Source organism: Penicillium citrinum, assembly GCF_028827155.1.
Source record: "Penicillium citrinum strain IBT 23319 chromosome Unknown utg000001l:1.0-4955037.0:1.0-4956770.0, whole genome shotgun sequence".
Classification (NCBI taxonomy): domain Eukaryota; kingdom Fungi; phylum Ascomycota; class Eurotiomycetes; order Eurotiales; family Aspergillaceae; genus Penicillium; species Penicillium citrinum.
The window spans coordinates 619354-635759 of NW_026622686.1; the positions used below are offsets into that span (position 1 = coordinate 619354).

The 16406-nt window shown below is 47.3% G+C and overlaps 7 protein-coding genes across 7 annotated transcripts; 4 read left to right on the forward strand and 3 right to left on the reverse strand.

Moving 5' to 3' along the window:
* Positions 1–343: 343 nt before the first annotated feature.
* On the forward strand, positions 344–3020 carry N7469_000242 (ribonuclease P/MRP protein subunit POP1; the record flags this gene model as incomplete). The annotated part of the gene is made up of 2 exons (XM_056639162.1): positions 344–676; positions 753–3020. The coding sequence occupies 2 exons, from the start codon at positions 344–346 to the stop codon at positions 3018–3020; spliced, it is 2601 nt and encodes an 866-aa protein (XP_056504919.1).
* A 277-nt stretch (positions 3021–3297) lies between these two features.
* N7469_000243 (Mic19 family protein) lies at positions 3298–4221 on the reverse strand (the record flags this gene model as incomplete). The annotated part of the gene is made up of 3 exons (XM_056639163.1): positions 3298–3834; positions 3927–3984; positions 4163–4221. The coding sequence occupies 3 exons, from the start codon at positions 4219–4221 to the stop codon at positions 3298–3300; spliced, it is 654 nt and encodes a 217-aa protein (XP_056504920.1).
* A 1762-nt stretch (positions 4222–5983) lies between these two features.
* N7469_000244 (uncharacterized protein) lies at positions 5984–6765 on the forward strand (the record flags this gene model as incomplete). The annotated part of the gene is made up of 4 exons (XM_056639164.1): positions 5984–6150; positions 6219–6378; positions 6437–6727; positions 6760–6765. The coding sequence occupies 4 exons, from the start codon at positions 5984–5986 to the stop codon at positions 6763–6765; spliced, it is 624 nt and encodes a 207-aa protein (XP_056504921.1).
* A 466-nt stretch (positions 6766–7231) lies between these two features.
* N7469_000245 (M20 family metallopeptidase) lies at positions 7232–8720 on the forward strand (the record flags this gene model as incomplete). The annotated part of the gene is given in 4 exon segments (XM_056639165.1): positions 7232–7333; positions 7394–8208; positions 8272–8412; positions 8429–8720. 4 exon segments carry the CDS (start codon positions 7232–7234, stop codon positions 8718–8720), a joined length of 1350 nt encoding a protein of 449 aa, XP_056504922.1.
* A 1272-nt stretch (positions 8721–9992) lies between these two features.
* On the forward strand, positions 9993–11553 carry glkA (glucokinase glkA; the record flags this gene model as incomplete). Its single annotated transcript, XM_056639166.1, has 2 exons — positions 9993–10169; positions 10249–11553. The coding sequence occupies 2 exons, from the start codon at positions 9993–9995 to the stop codon at positions 11551–11553; spliced, it is 1482 nt and encodes a 493-aa protein (XP_056504923.1).
* A 571-nt stretch (positions 11554–12124) lies between these two features.
* Positions 12125–13180, reverse strand: N7469_000247 (Aryl-alcohol dehydrogenase (AAD); the record flags this gene model as incomplete). Its single annotated transcript, XM_056639167.1, has 1 exon — positions 12125–13180. One exon carries the CDS (start codon positions 13178–13180, stop codon positions 12125–12127), a length of 1056 nt encoding a protein of 351 aa, XP_056504924.1.
* A 1894-nt stretch (positions 13181–15074) lies between these two features.
* On the reverse strand, positions 15075–16037 carry N7469_000248 (sulfotransferase family protein; the record flags this gene model as incomplete). The annotated part of the gene is made up of 2 exons (XM_056639168.1): positions 15075–15311; positions 15369–16037. 2 exons carry the CDS (start codon positions 16035–16037, stop codon positions 15075–15077), a joined length of 906 nt encoding a protein of 301 aa, XP_056504925.1.
* Between the last annotated feature and the right edge of the window lie 369 nt (positions 16038–16406).

The window sequence follows — 16406 nt, forward strand, 5'->3', positions numbered from 1 at the left end:
TCATTCTATTCTCATCAATTCAAGTCGTCAATTTCATGCCATAAGCCGATCTTACAAGCTGTATACCTTCAAGAAGCAGGAGACTAGGGAAAGACAAAGGAGTGTAGAGTAGTAACTTACTGTACGATAGTCATCAATTGAATTGTTCAAAATGAATATAACTCGCCTCATTCTTAGTTCTCTACCAAATTCATCATATATAGCTGTATATAACAGTCCTATTGTATGTATACAAACCAACTAATAAAGTCGTGGGGCCGATGACGCGCCAAGCCCCAACCTTTTTTTTTTTTGATCTCCGCGCTTCTTCACGTTTGCAACAGTTCAAGCTGTCCACCACCAAATGTCCTTCAATCCTGCCAAACGGAAGGCATTCAGCTCGGGCTCTTCTGGCCCTACGGGTGCATCCCTGAGGCGAGCTAAAACTTTCGATGCGCGCACACTCGCCGTGCAATCAACCGATGCCGCGCTCTCCGTAACGGGCGAACTTGATGTCGCAGCGTATGCCTCTGCTCGGGCTTTCGAAATTCAGGCGCTGGAGAATGGCATACAGCGATCGAAGAATGCATTGACAACTCGGGCGTTTCAAAAGGTACCTCGCGCGTTGCGACGGCGCACAGCGAGTCATAATGTCAAGCGGGTCCCTCGGAGGTTAAGGACTCGGGCGAAGCGCGAGGTATATTATACCATTTGACACAGCTTGACGGCGGTTTCTTGTTCAAGTATGAGCTAATGATAATATTGTGGAATAGATGATCGAAGATAACACCCCAACTGTCACGGCCCGAAGACGCAAACCAACCCAAGTTATGCGTATCCGTCTCGAATCTGCTCGACGCCTACAAAACCTCAATGCCAGAACAAAAAACAAGCGTCTCGCCGCCAAGCTTGCCCGTGATCAAGAAACCAACAATCAATTGAAGCGAGAAGGGAGTCACCAATTTAATATAGCTCCACGAATCCCCAAAATTAAGAAGAACAAGCTATCAAGACCACCACCTGCCGACGCAAAATTCCGAAAGCGCCAAAAATGCAAGACTTGGCTTCCAACACATTTGTTTCATGCGAAACGAGCACATATGGCGACGAGCAAAAACCCTTTGTGGCGGTTTGCTATTCCCCTATCCCCAACCGAGAAGAGCTATCGACCCACTCATAGGGCACACGGAGCCCGTGGTGCAATTGCTTGGGATATGAGCTATATGTCTACTATACAACTTGAAGGAACAGAGTCTTCCATTGAAGCTGTTCTCCGGTCTGTGGGTATCAATGGTGAAGAGGCATGGGGAGCCAAGGGAAAGAAGTGGAGAACCGGCACAAGGTCACTGCATGCTTGGACTTATGAAAAAAACCATCCTACCAGACCGACTGCCCCGGTTAGGCTCATATGGTGTGTGCAGCTGCAACCAGAAGATGTAGAGATGGTCGACGCAAAGAATGCCCCGGCCACGCCCAAGATTCCCCTACGAAAACTCTGGGTTCGAGTTCATCCATCCGCCTTCCTGCAGCTGTGGAATGATCTTCTTGTGGCATCGAAGCATCAGAATCCTCCAGTGATGATAGAAGACTTGAGGTTTGAAATTGGGAGCATTGAAATATCTGGTCCGGGTTCCACAGAAGCATTACAGACGGCTCTACGACCTTTTCCTGGATCCGACAGCCAGTCCCCAGCCTCAGAGAGCCCAGCGAACACCTGGTCGGCTCTTTTGGGAGTATCCAACCCTGCATCGCTGCCACAGAATGCATTATTGTCTTTCAACACTACCGATCCTCGTCTTGAGTTCCCTCCACGTACTCTAAACATTCCGGACAGCGAAACCCAGATGAACGACCTCGCTGTTCTCCTCTCCAAGTGGACCCCGGATCATACTCAAGGTCCGTCTTCCTTATTCGATCGCCCCAGTCGTCTGACAGCTTCACGACAACTTCCTAGCCAGAAGGCTATCAATCGTCGTCGTACACTCGCCGGCCCTGGGAAATTTCCTTCTCCCAAGCCCACGGATCCACAAATACCAGTAATCATTCTCGCGAACCGTTCACAGACTCATCTTAAACGAAACTCCGCCCCCGGTTCATGGACAGTGCTTCTGCCATGGAAATGTGTGCTCCCAGTCTGGTATTCGATCATGTACTACCCACTTTCGAGCGGAGGCAACACTCGATTCGGGGGTGTGAAACAGCAACAGCAGCTTTCCTTTGAAGCAGGCGAGGCATGGTTCCCCGGTGATTTTCCTGGTACTCAGGCCGGATGGGAATGGAACCAGCACGAAGCCGAGAAAGCTCGGCTAGAATGGGAGCGTCGTCCCAAAGGTCGACGTCTCGAGTACGACAGTATTAACTTGGGCAATGGTCAGCCAAAGGGTGAAATCGGAAAAGGATGGGCTTGCGACTGGGGGAGACTTGTTCAAGGACCGCCTCAGGAGACTTCTAGCAAAGGAGCTCCTTCTGGTAATGAGGCATGCGATACATCCAATTTCAGTATCCCTCCGTCTGATCTTCACAACGTGCGATTCTCCACAAACGACACTAACAGGATCATTTCCAACCTCACCAAATCACCAATAGGGGCTAACGCTCTTTCGACGGTACAAGTGTCGCTCATACACCGCGGCACTCCTACCCCCTGTGCACGCATCTACCGTCTACCCACAACTCCTCTCCGTGAAAAATGGTTGGCACTAGCTACGGAGAACCAGAAATGCAGGAAAGAGAAAACTGAACCTCAAAAATCTTCAGATGTCCTCGATGAAGAGGCCCGTCGTCAACTTACGGAATCTTTAATTTCAGGCGTACCTGAAGATTCTCCATCGGGCCATCTGGAGATTCCTGCGGAGGGAGATCTTATTGGCTTCGTGACAACTGGAAATTACAATCTCTCGGAGGGAAAAGGAACGGGCATTGGTTCCATTCTCTTATCCAAGGCCATCGAAACCGATGCAAAACTATCTGAGAAGAAATTATGTATTGTTCGATCCTCTGGTGAGATAGTGGGCCGTTTGGCAAGGTGGGAGATTGTTTAATTCAATACTTGATACCCTGGTGGCTTATTTGAATATCCGAAATCATGAAATATCAATGAATCATAGAATCCAATGAATTACAAACGAATTCAATAGCTTATTCAGAAAGATAATTTCATCCCATGCAGAATCATGGCAAACAGTAAAAAAGAAATGATGATCTATACATACAGTACAGCAGCCAGACAGGATCTTGCTCAGAGACAGGAAACACAATTCCAAAACGGCCTTGGACGTCCAGCCGTAGTACCAGTCTTTATCTCAAAAAGAGCGCTATCTAACCCACAATGCGATCCACAAACGCAGCCTCCATCCGTGCAACCTCCTTCTTAAAAGCATCAACCTCTTGCCAGCAATCCAATGGTCGACGGTCATTCAATCGCAGACAGCCGATGACGTTAGACTGGGCCTTGGCAACACCCTCATCCAGCTCAGCCAGCTTTCTCCGTCCATCAAGACGGGCTCGTAGCGCCTCAATCTCGGTGTTCACAGTCTCACGCGAGATGTTGCGGTTGAGAGGCTGCTGGGTAGTCTCGGCGGGAACCGCGGCGGGGGCAGCAGTCTCGTATTCCCGTCCAGCGAAAGGGATGCGCGGCGCATCCAGATTCAATGAACCGACGGGGTATCCGGTGCTGGAGGGGGCGACGGGTCCGGTAGCAGCTGTCACGGGGAGAGAGCCTGTGTCCTTAGCTTCGGCGAGGCGCTTCTCGATCTCGGCGAGGGTCTGCTGCTCGCGTTCGCGGAGACGTTGAAGTTCTTGGGAGACGCGGTTTTGAATCTCGAGCTCGATTGCCTTGGCACGAGAGGAGTCCGTCTGATTTCGATTGTGAGTTATGATTCTGTACATCTATGTGGTATTTTGTGCCGGGTATTTTGTGATGGCGGCGTTAGAGGACTGGAACGAACCTCGGAGGTGGATTGGAGTGCCTCAACTAGATTTGACGAGAACTGGACGGGCGAGTTGCTATATTAAAACCAGCGGTTAGCATCCACTTGCTTCGAGGATATTGAGTAATTTCAAAGGTCTCATGTGCCCATTCATGGGATGGCTCATCATTGACGACATGGTCGAATATGATTGTTCGCTTTCCCGCGCCCAACCCATTTTCCATGCGGGCTTCTGCATGTTCGGGGCAATTTACCTAGAGAATACGTGCTTCGAGCCGCCCGCAGCGTCGGGCTTGGAATTGCCAGCACCCATGATTGTCAATGGCCGGAATGAATGCCTCAAATCGAACGAGAGAAGGGCGGAGCGCAGTGAGGGCGTCCACCCGAAGCTCCGATACTTCGGTCACGTGTGGGGATTAGTCATGTATTATTGGTCCCCATGCGATTGCAACGAGATTCTCTTTGGGTTTCGATTTAAACTTGACCAATCCTTCTTTCGGAATTTTATTTGATCTTGACGGGCTCTGCGGACATTTTAATGGCTGTATAATCTCATCTGATGACGGATTGCTACTAAAATGGACATTCATGGAATTCTACACAGAACTTCCGCGTCGGTGACAAAACCGTCTAGGTAATCACCAAATACATTCTCCAGCCTAAAATTTGTCTAAACATTTCATATTTTTTAAAAAAGATCCCTGATTGCCTGTTCGCTATGTCGTAAGCTCAAGTAAGTCGTAAATTAAGAGATGAGATGCAACACAATTTCTAACATATGGAAGGGTCAAATGTTCTGGGCCTGGCAATGGCCCTTGTACAAGGTATGTATCATGATAGAAACTGATGCGCGGAAATCCAACTTTGAATGCTATGAAATCACTAACATCTTTGAAAGATGCGTTAGTAGTCGCTCCAACTGCACCTTTATACCTCCAGAGCCAACGGCGGAACAACCGGTATCTACAAATCTGGAAAAGTAACAATAGTACCTAGTATCAAAGATCTACTATTTTGAAAACTAAAATCCTACAGTACAGATGCAAATGAAAGGATATCCCACCTGGAGATGCGTCTAAAAGGTCTCGAGTCGACGATTGATGCATTTCGATCAACGCAAGTTGCTGTTGAAAGAATATCCGCTCATATTGGTTTACCGGAGGCCATCGACTCTGATACAACTATGGACAGAGAGAATACTACAGCACATATTCTTCACCAAACTGTTCCAAATAATGATGATCATCCCTTGGACCTAATATCGAAGAGGCTTTTGAGCGAGGTGCAGTGCAGACACCTATACGACTTGTAAGTCTTCGGCTGCCGTCATTTACAGACAATCACCAAGATTACGTGATGACTCACGCAAAACATCCAGTTTCAAGGAGAAGTGTAGTGAAGCTATCGCATTCTTTGACAATACGAGTACATCATTCGAAGAGCTCCGCCAGTCTCCGTTACTTCTTGCAGCAACCTGTACGATTGGTGCTAGGGCCTGTGCATCCGAACTATATGATACTTGTCTAAAGGAGTTCTACTCGCTTGCACAGGATACATTACTAGGTCCGACACCAACACTTGATACATTGAAAGGAATACTTCTCATGTCAGTTTGGCACCGAAATAGTCGACTTTGGGGTCTTGCGCTATCGATATCATACCAACTACGACTTCCCGAGGTAGCTCTTGGACTGCAAATACAGAATGCAGACATGGATGAAATATATGTGGACCAAGCAAGAACTTGGTTGTCTTTCTGTTGCATGGACTTGGGGTATGGCTCTTTTCAACTAGTATCTGTTAACTTTCTATTCTCTGATTGCATGTGTATGTTCCTAGGCGCCACATCAATGAGAACTACTTCATCAGTGACCTTGGACGATACACCAGTCTTGGAAAGCATCTATTGAATTCACCTTTCCGTCGAAGCGTTGACTATCGAATCGATGCTTACCTTGAAGTTTTCCAAATAGCTAGTATGGTGTTTTCAACTCTTGTGATTGAACTCCTGTGTTTGACGGTGCTGATAGTCTATAGGCCATGCGAGAAGGAATTTTCAACTTCCGAACAACATCATGTCCGAACCAATATCCTCAGAGAACATGGAGTTACTGGAAAAATCAAACCAAAAGTTGAACTCGTGGTTTCATCGTCACAGCACAGATGTTGATCCAATCTATCAATCTTATTCAAAGCCGCAGGACCGCAATAGGATGAAGATACCATACAACCTTGTTCGAATGTATGTTTTATGCAATAAAATGGGTTCTTTTCGTCCATTCTGGCTGTTGAGATTACTAACTACTCCAGGTATACGAACGGCTATGTCCTTCATGGATTAAAGCAAGGGACATCTGAAATCCACCCACTTCGTCTTCACTTTATCAAACTTACCGTTGGTGCTGGTGTGGAGCTTTTGAGCTGCGCGATTCAGTCCATGAACTACCAGTTGACCCTGAAATACTCCATTGTAAGCTTCTTTTCCTTGCGTCACGCTACTAGATATTCACACAATTGGATTGTTTTAGGATTATTCCGACTCCTCACTCGGAGCGGCAATAAAATATTTGCTTCATGCATGCAGGGTTGCCTACCATCACCTGGATTGTAATGAAATCATTGGCATTCTTGAAAAGGCTCACGAAATGTTCACGAATGCCAATCTTGATAGCAAGGCCCGTGAACTAAGTAGTGCTCTGGAACAGCTTGCCCAAACTATCGCTGTACCATTGGTCTTTGAAAGCTCAGCATGCCCCAGTGACACTGATACAATTTCTGAGTATAATTCGTGGGATACACCAGATTGGCTAGCAAGCTTCGTATGTCATTCTTGTCTTCTTTTTTATCCCAGGAGTAAAATAGTATTTTGTCACTAATCCTTACCCAGAGACTCCCATTATCCGACTTTTCACTTGATGAGGCTTCTCTGCAGAATATATTTCTCTATTCCGGTGAATGAGAGACTTCCACAATCCAAAAATCAACTTTGTGAACACAAGAATTGATTTTCTAATAAATCATTGCATCATCTGATATCTCGAATCACTTACTAGTAGAAATAGTTAGTAGATAGTACCATTTACCTATCATGCATACACTTCATCCAGCAAAAGCCGAGGGAGTGTGGGGAAGCATCGGGCGGCCCGTCCGAACCGGCCGTTTCTACTTGTCGATGCGATAGAAACACCGGGCATCAGACGATAAGACCTCGGGAAATCATGACCGCTGAGAGGGAGTTAAGGGATTTATAATGTATAAATGATCCTTTGGCCTTTCTCTTCTTCAATATGTTACTACCTGTATCGCCTTCCAAAACCGGCACTATGTCCTCATCTACTAATATTGGTCTCTCCGATGAACATCTCGCATTTGTTTCTCAAGCTATTGACTCAGCTTCCACCGAGTTGCGAAGAGTAAATCTTGAGGTGATTTCACGAACCTTCATCTCCGAGACTGGCCCACATACCACATACTGAAGATTCTAGATCTGGAATAATCCGGAACTGAAATTCAAGGAAACAAAAGCGTGCAAGCTCCTCTCCGAATGGCTCCAATCTCTTGGATGGGAGGTCAACACTGGAGTCTACGGTATAGACACGGCATTTGAAGCGCGCTTCTCTGTGATCGATGGAGGACGGACAATCTGTTATAATGCTGAATACGGTTCGTGCCCTAATCCTGTTCCAACAATTGCCCCTCAAAGACTGGCTAATTCGCATGTAGACGCTCTTCCAGAGATCGGACATGCTTGCGGTCACAATCTTATCGCTACATCAACGCTCGCATCAGGGGTAGGCGTTGCAGCGGCTATGAAGCATTTCAGTATCCCCGGGACCTTAGTGATTATTGGAACTCCGGCCGAAGAAACAGGCGGAGGGAAGTACATCATGGCTAACCACGGAGCATGGAAGGATTGTGACATTGTGGTGATGACCCATCCAATGCCAGATTTCTCAAGCGCCCAAATGTCGTCTAAGGCATCCTGGAAATTCAGGGCCAAATTCCATGGTCGAGGGTCCCATGCCGGTGCGGCGCCCTGGGATGGCGCGAATGCCTGCGATGCAATTGTTATGGCATATAATGGTCTAGCACTTCTTCGACAGCATATTAAAAAGACGGAAAGCATTCAGTCGATTATTTTGGAAGCAGGGAAGGCAGTTAATGTCATTCCTGATTATTCAGAGGGTAGTTTCTCTCTTCGTGCAGATGATTCTGTGTCATTGGAAAGATTGCGAGAACGAGTGATTCCTATTTTCAATTCGGCTGCCGCTGCGACTGGCTGTTCAGTTGAACTATTCTGGTGAGTGGGTAGAGTGGACAGGGACAGAATAATGACAAGGTTGACTAGTACTGATGATTGTAGGGACGCATTGTATGAAGACGTGGTGACTAACATAATGCTGGCGAGCCGGTATACCGAGTATATGTTAAATGGCCTCGACTCTGACCCGGCCGATTTCCTGGACCCTTCTTCCCAGCCCAAGGCTGCTTTGAATGGAAGCTCGTAAGTTTTGCTGCAGAATTGACGCACGCTTTTGGTTTACGAATTTGACTGATTGTTTGAGTAGTGACTTTGGCAACTGTTCGTATTTGAAACCTGGGATCCAAACGCTATTCAAAATCAATGCGTCCAACATGCCGCACACACCAGAGTTCCAGCAAGCAGCTGGCAGTGATTTTGCTCACACGGAAGCCCTCCGAGCGGGCAAGGCCAATGCGATGGTTGGAATTGACATCCTTCTGCATGATGAATTCTACCAATCAGTACAATCTGAATGGGAAGACTCGATGAAAGCGAGGGGGCGTAGGTAGAAGATCAGTGCAGCTTGTAAATTGTCATGTATCTATGAGCAGCAACGCCTATCGGAATGGCTAAATAGCGTTGAAAGTACTATTTGAGGCACTGTCCATACGAAATAAGACAGCATATATCTACCGAACAATGTCTGAGACCCGCTGGCTCTGTTAGTCACCGAAACCGATGCATTCCGTGTTTTCTCGGGACTGGCCTGCACACTCGGCCCGCTCTTCGGGACCGTCCAACCCCTCGCCAGGCTGCCGATTCGATGCCGAGTCGTCCCGATGCACCCTCATTGGTACTCTTTTGCCATTGTGACAGGCTAGTCTAGTCTAGATATGTACAGTACGGAGTATGTGAAGTAGTCACAAATTGAAAGACATACTCAAATCAAATGAAGAAAGTGGCTTCAGAGTTGAATTCCAAGCGGACCCAAGGACGCCTCTCGTTTCCCCATGCTCCCCAAATTTTTCCCCGGCTGCAACATTTTGTGTGCATGAATGTCCGTCCCCTGCAATCCTTCCCCCGTGTCGCCCGCGTCTTAACCGCTGTCGCTCACCGGTGAAGCCCGGGGAAACGTGGATGGCGGACTGTGAGCCAGTTACAGCCAGTCACAGCCCTCCACACTGCTGCATCTCCGTAGTTGTTGAACAGTTCCTGCGTCATTGGTTTGAGGCGGGACAAAACAAGGATATGTACTATGTACAAACCAAAAAATTGCTTGAATAATCAATTTAAATTCTATCCTCTTGAATTAATTCTAGTCCCCAATCACAATCATTTTAGAGGTTTCACTAGAAGCAGGGCAAAAGTGTTGTGTGACCCCGCGGAATGTAGCGGGATACGGCTGCATCCGGTGGGAAATAGAATGTCACCACTCCTATACATAGAAGTAGTAAATGAATCCTCAAGTGATAAACCGGAGATCTTCCATTTGATAGAAAACCGTCAATAGAAGCTCGTCAATCGTAAATAAGCCCTAGTCAAAGCCCTTTATTCATGATGGATTCCGGTGAACCCGGAGAATTCTTGGTGCGAAGAGAGTAAAAGGTATCTTGGCTGCGGAGGAGGGACTGACCTCATGGGAAAACCCCCCCCCGCCATCCACACTTGCGCTTCTTTTTTTTCTTCTTCTTCTCTTTCCCTTCTGTTCTTCTCCATCTTCTCTTCAGCCTTCTGTGATAGTCTAACTCTTTTCTTCTGTTCTCTTCTTACTCTTCCCCTCTTTTCCTCCCTCTGACTCTATCTCCATCTCTTCTACTCCCCTCCCCCCCACTTCTCACATCATGTCTCTCGTGGAGGAGGCTACGCGCATTGCGCGCGAATTCGACTACCCCGCTGAGCAGGTCCAGCGCGGTGTTTCTGAGTACATTCGCCAACTGAATGAGGGTTTGGCTAAGGAGAACACTACTTTGAGCCAAATTCCTACCTTCGTTACGGCTGTACCCAATGGCACGGAAAAGGTCCGTCTGACAGAACCCTTCCGAATCAATATCCTCCCCCCCCCCCTCTCCTCTTCTCCCTCGCTAACCTATCATTTAGGGTCTTTACTTGGCCGTCGATCTCGGTGGCACCAACTTCCGTGTTTGCTCCGTTCAGCTGCATGGCGATACTACTTTCTCCCTGACCCAGTCCAAGATCATGATCCCGCGGGAGCTCATGGCTTCTGGTACTTCCAAGGACCTTTTCCTTTTCCTCGCCCGTCAGATCGAGTCTTTCCTTCGCATTCACCACAACGAACACTTTGAGGCCCACTTGCGCCGACGACTGGATGGCAATCACGAGCAAGATCTGTTTGATTTGGGGTTCACTTTCAGTTTCCCTGTGCGCCAGTTTGGTATTAACTCTGGAACCCTGATCCGCTGGACCAAGGGCTTCAACATCCCTGATGCCGTCGGTCACGATGTTTGTGCTTTGCTTCAGTCCGCCATTGACGAGCTTCAACTGCCTGTTCGTGTTGCTGCTCTGGTCAATGACACTGTTGGTACTCTGATGGCTCGCTCCTATACCTCCCCCGGTGAGACCGGCACATTTTTGGGTGCCATCTTCGGTACAGGTACCAATGGCGCTTACGTGGAGAAGCTTGACAAGATCACCAAGCTGCAGCATATGAAGGATGCTCACTATGACAAGTCTACTGGGGAGATGATCATCAATGCTGAGTGGGGTAGTTTTGATAACCACCTCAGTGTGCTACCCAGCACTGTCTATGACCATGATCTCGATGCTGAGAGTAACAACCCTGGTGTTCAGATGTTTGAGAAGCGTGTTTCTGGCATGTTCCTGGGTGAGATTCTGCGTCGGGCTCTTTTGGCTATTCACAACAACCCCAAGTTGGCCATCTTCAAACCCAGCGAGACGTCAAAGGTCTCCCTACCATCCGACTCTCTCTTCTATCGCCAGTGGGGCTTGGATACCAGCTTGTTGAGCCAGGTCGAGGGTGATACCACCAAGGATTACGTGGATGTCAAGGCTGCCCTCAAGGATCACCTGAAAATTGAGAACCCGAGCAATGACGAATGCGAGGCTGTAAAGATTCTAGTCCACGCTATCGGCAAGCGAGCCGCCCGTCTTAGTGCTGTGCCCCTTGCTGCCATTCTCATCGACGCTGGAAAGCTTGACTCTGATGACGTCGTCGATGTCGGCGTTGACGGCAGCCTGGTTGAGTTCTACCCCAACTTTGAGGGATACATGCGGGAGGCCTTACAGGAGGTTCCCCAGGTTGGAGACGCAGGCAACAAGAAGATTCGCATCGGTATCTCCAAGGATGGAAGCGGTGTTGGTGCAGCCCTTATTGCCCTCGTTGCCAGCAAGGACGAGACTCTGCATACCCCCCACAAGGAATGAGCGTCGAAATGTGACAGCTCATATGTGCATATGCTTGACGAATCATTTGATCACCCATCTTCTTCGCTATCTACGGTGTGGTACATTTGAGTATGTAGCTTGGTGATTTCCCGGCTAGACCAATCTTTTTGCGTCTCGGTCGATCATAACGAGCGGCCTCTTTCCCCTCAGCCTGGTGATATCATCCGCACACTCGCACCTTTTGCCTTTGCATTTTTCCTTGGTCGATCTTCGGGCTCAGCAGCAGCAGAAAGCATCAGCTGAGGTTGACGGGAGGTAACCTGGTCTGATCAGGGCTGGCCCTGTAGGGATATGCAGAAGCTCACGCGCCGCATACGTTCTCCCTTTTCTTCTGCTATTTTGCTTATCGATCCTCACGTGGGATTGTAACATTAGGTTCCGGCTTTCGGTATGGAGTTACACAGAAATGGCGCGGTGGCATCTTAGTACACATTTTGCATCTACAGCTTGATCAATATTATGAAATTTTAGTTAGAACTGAAGTAAAATGACTCTCAAATTGATTGATAGAGCTGGTAATACATTGTCAATAGTATAAAATGTAAATTCCTTAGTGTTCGGGCTCGTAGCCAATAGCCCGGGGAGACATAACATAGTCATATCGCCCAGAAACACCCATCAGCATTGCAGGAGTTCCATCAGTCGTGCTTGGGTCAGGTCCAATGAAGTTATTGGGGAATCCAATATCAAACTCAGTAGCCTGCTCCAAGAACTGAATTTGCTTGGCCGTCAATCGAATCTTGAGAGCTTGGATATTATCATGTAAATGTTCGACCTTGCGCCCACCCACAAGTGGAAACACATTCGGTGCCTTGCAAAGCACATATGCCAGCGCAATAGCAGTCACAGACTCGATTCCATGCTCAGCCGCAACAGTAGACAAGGCCTGCGAGATTTTCTTCTCATCTTCTGATTGTCCTTGTCCTAACATGCTTCGCAAACCTTCGCCATTTTTCTCTCGTTCGGCAATTTGCTTTGCGCTTTGGAAATGGCCACTACCCAGTACATCCCATGGTGCAAGCGCCATACCAAAGTGTCGTGCCATGGGAAGGATATCCCGCTCGAAGTCGCGACGCATCACGTTCCAACGACCCTGATAGATTGAGAAGGGCGTCTTACCGTGTGCACGGGCGTAAGTATTCGCTGCTGAGACGACCCAGGCTGGTGTGTCGGAAATACCGAGGTACATCACTTTACCCTGTTCGACGAGAATGTGTAGAGAATCCATGATCTCTTCGATAGATGTGGTATGGTCCCACCAATGCAGGTAGAGGATATCAATGTAATCTGTCTGCAATTTCTGGAGAGAGTCCCGCACGCTGTTGAACATGCTTCGCTTGTGATTGCCGCAGCTATTCGGGGTTTTACCCTTTCCTAGAGCATGGCTGCGATAGTCTGTGGTGAATTTCGTCGCGATGACCATTTGGTCTCGGTTCTTGCGGGCTGTCATCCATTCACCTAGCCAGGCTTCAGATTGCTCGTTTTGATAGTTGTTTGCGGTGTCGATGAAATTGCCTCCGGCCTCAACGAAGGCGTCTAGGAGGGCGAATGATTGTTCTTTGCTCATACTACCCATGAACTGCGACCAACTGTCTCCGATTGACATTCCTCCTAGCTGGAGAGGAGAGACTCGGACACCTGCAGTGGAGGAGAGTACTCGGTACCGGCCCAAGGGGTGACTGGCTCGGGAGCGGGAGCGAAGAGTGATTCCATTGTGATGGCAGAAAGAAGGTGTTCAATTTTCGAAGTGTGTTTCTTTGATAAGTGATGGTCTATCTCTGGTAAGTAGGTGCTCGTATTTATAGAGTTGTTCGACTCGGATGGGTAAACTGTGGTTCCGGTCTGTCATCCGGAATTAAGACTCCTCCGTCGATCAATATGTGTATTATGCGAACCGAGGTGAATCATGCATGAGGACCCGGAGATATGAATCGAGCCTCTGGTTTTAGTCTACCTTGGCCACCAAGGTATTTCACTTCATACATCTCAACGAGATGCCCAAGTCACACCGAACACCATGACTCTAAACCGATGCTGTTTCCTCGATCAGTATGATATCATAGTTAATCCATGTTTATCTTGAACAACCCTGTACCCATCGTATGCCCTGACAGTGGCTCTGCGAATGTGTATAATCTCATTGCATCATCACTCCCCGATTCAGTCATTCTGCAATGTTTGTCTGATGTGCAAAAAGTTATGCTTAACTCCGATCTCCGCGCTGACCCCGGTATATACATCATGGGCTATTCCTATTCAGGTTAGTTTTCTGTCATTTTGCTGACTCATTGCTTTTCTTTATGCGGTTGCAAACAGTCGGTATTCACCTTTGAATGATGTGCTTTCTTCTAACGTTCATCCTTTGCAATTCCAATGAAATGTTGTAGTAGTATTGGCCCAATGCCCTGTCTAATCATTACTTTTCATATTACTAGCTACTACATAACATGAACTGGGGTCATAGTTTGGCGCCTGGGTGCCTGGGTCTGATTATAGGATTCAAAGCGACACCCGTCAAAGGCGCTTAGGGATCATTAAATACATCCATTCGTGATTCAAGAGACCTCTCATGATGTAGTAAAACAAACATCAAGACTTCTTCTGCAAAAAAGGGCGAAAAAAGAAAAAAAGATAAGCTAGCCCCCACGCCGGATCGAACGACGGACCTCAGCATGCCATCACCGTTATAATACGGTAATATTACAAGTGCTGCGCTCATACCACTGAGCTATAGGGGCTAGTTGATATTATAAGTTTAAATAACTCTATAGATGACTGCTAAAGAAACTGAGGAAAACGGTGGAGTATCGAGGATGCTAATTTCACCAAATTCAAGATTTTATGAAAAGGGAAGCTTGATAATTACCTTCAATCTCTGTGATAACTAGATATGAGAAGTAATACAGTGCTAGAATACTCATGAAAGCGGTCCAGCAGATGTAAACTACTAAACTTCCAAGATTTCTCTAATTATATATAATCCTGTACAAGGCTCCGCGACGCCATTGGTATGTCTATCCTATCCATTTGATACCAACGCCCTCCCGGGCTCCTTGGTGAAGTATAATAATTTCCAAGTTATTATACTTAACAAATCGCATCCTGTCACTGTGAGTGACATCCGATGATATGGATATCTGCCCATAGAGGCCTTTATGTAAGTTCTACAAGGAAATAAAGAAATACAGCCTTGTGGTGGTTTTTCTATTTCTTTTTCAGCTCGACACACATACTTAACTGTGCATTTATTATATTCTCCTGTCAAGCCTTACTATTTACTTATCTTCCATTTTGATCAGATCTGACCTTGTATTGAGCCTTGGAGCACCAACACCGAGAGGGTGTGGGGCGAAAGACAGGGCACATTTACTATGTACTAATTAAGAAATCCAGGATAGGATACTTTCATCATGCCGTTGGACCTCTCATTATAACTATATCCAAGGCTTAAGAATCTCCCAATTCTCGGAAACAAAATTTATCCATTACGATAATTGTTTTTAGTTTACCGCGGTAAATCGCCCAAGAAGATCCCTCAACCTTGCAGTCTCTGGGATCCTTCCCTGATACCACATCACAGCAGCAGTAGAAATTCCGGCTAGAGCCACGAAGGTGAGGCTGAAGTTACGTAGACATTGAACAATGCGCCTTTTGACAAGCTCATCTGCACGTTCGGCGTAGCTTCCTGGGGTATTAGTCCGAGGGAAAGCTTCGTTGGGAACAGGCTTGTCGAGGAACTATAATACATTATCAGCCATAGTTCTGGGGAACATCCAGGTCTCTTTAAGCCATACCTTGCAAAGCGGCTCCCAGCCATCCTCAACAGACCACTCAAGCAAATTATCCTTGGGCACCATACCCCGAATCATATTGCAATGGTTGCGATAAACCCACTTGGCATTTTGTTGGATGCTGTCTGTAGTGGAGGTGCCATGAAACACGCCTGGATATCCAATTCTCAAATAAAGACTGTACAACCAATGGAACTCCGCGGAGAACCACTGCATCCCCCACATAAGCCATGATTGATCGACCCCTTGAACGATAGTCTTATCGATACTGCGGTACCAGGCGTTCATATCAGGACGTAGATTGAGAACCACTTTCGCATCTGGATAGGCAGCGAGCAGCTCAGGAGCAAAGAAAAGGCATAAGGAGTCAACAACAGCCTGACTATCACCGATAAGAATGTCGAACTCCGCTCTGGAAATCTGTACGTCGCCATCGCGAGCACCGTGGAATTTTCGGCGCAGTAGCTCATTACAGAGTTGTAACTTGCTGCCATCTGGCTCGAAGACTAAGTCCCAGCCATGATATGTTTGTAGACCCAGAGTGCGCAATGCCACGCTCAATGATTCGGTTCCTGTACGTGGTAAGCCTAAGCATAGCACCTCGACAGGTTTACTGCGTTTGTGATGGGCTGGCTCGGGAAACCCGTAGAATAATCGTTGGAGGGCCGACATTGAGAGACTTGAAAATTATCAAAAATAGCCAAACTGTCATCAAGTCAGGAGAAAGGATCTGTCATAAGTAGTAGCTATGGTTGGTCGCCTGATTCCCAGAGCGGACCAATTGGAGGTCAGAGTCCGGATGCGGTTTGGGGGCCTGAAATTCTCTATAAATCAAATCGTAAATTGTATAGAGGCACAAGGAAATCTATTCCCAGCAACCAATTGATATCAATCTCATGGTATAGCTGTAAATCTAGTGAGTGGATATGTTGCAATCTAAAGAAACACTGTTCGAAGTAGCAAGTTGCGGTTCTACACAACACCGCTATTTTTGGGCAAGATTGACAAACGGCACTGACGCGTACGTTTAGGAATGAGAAA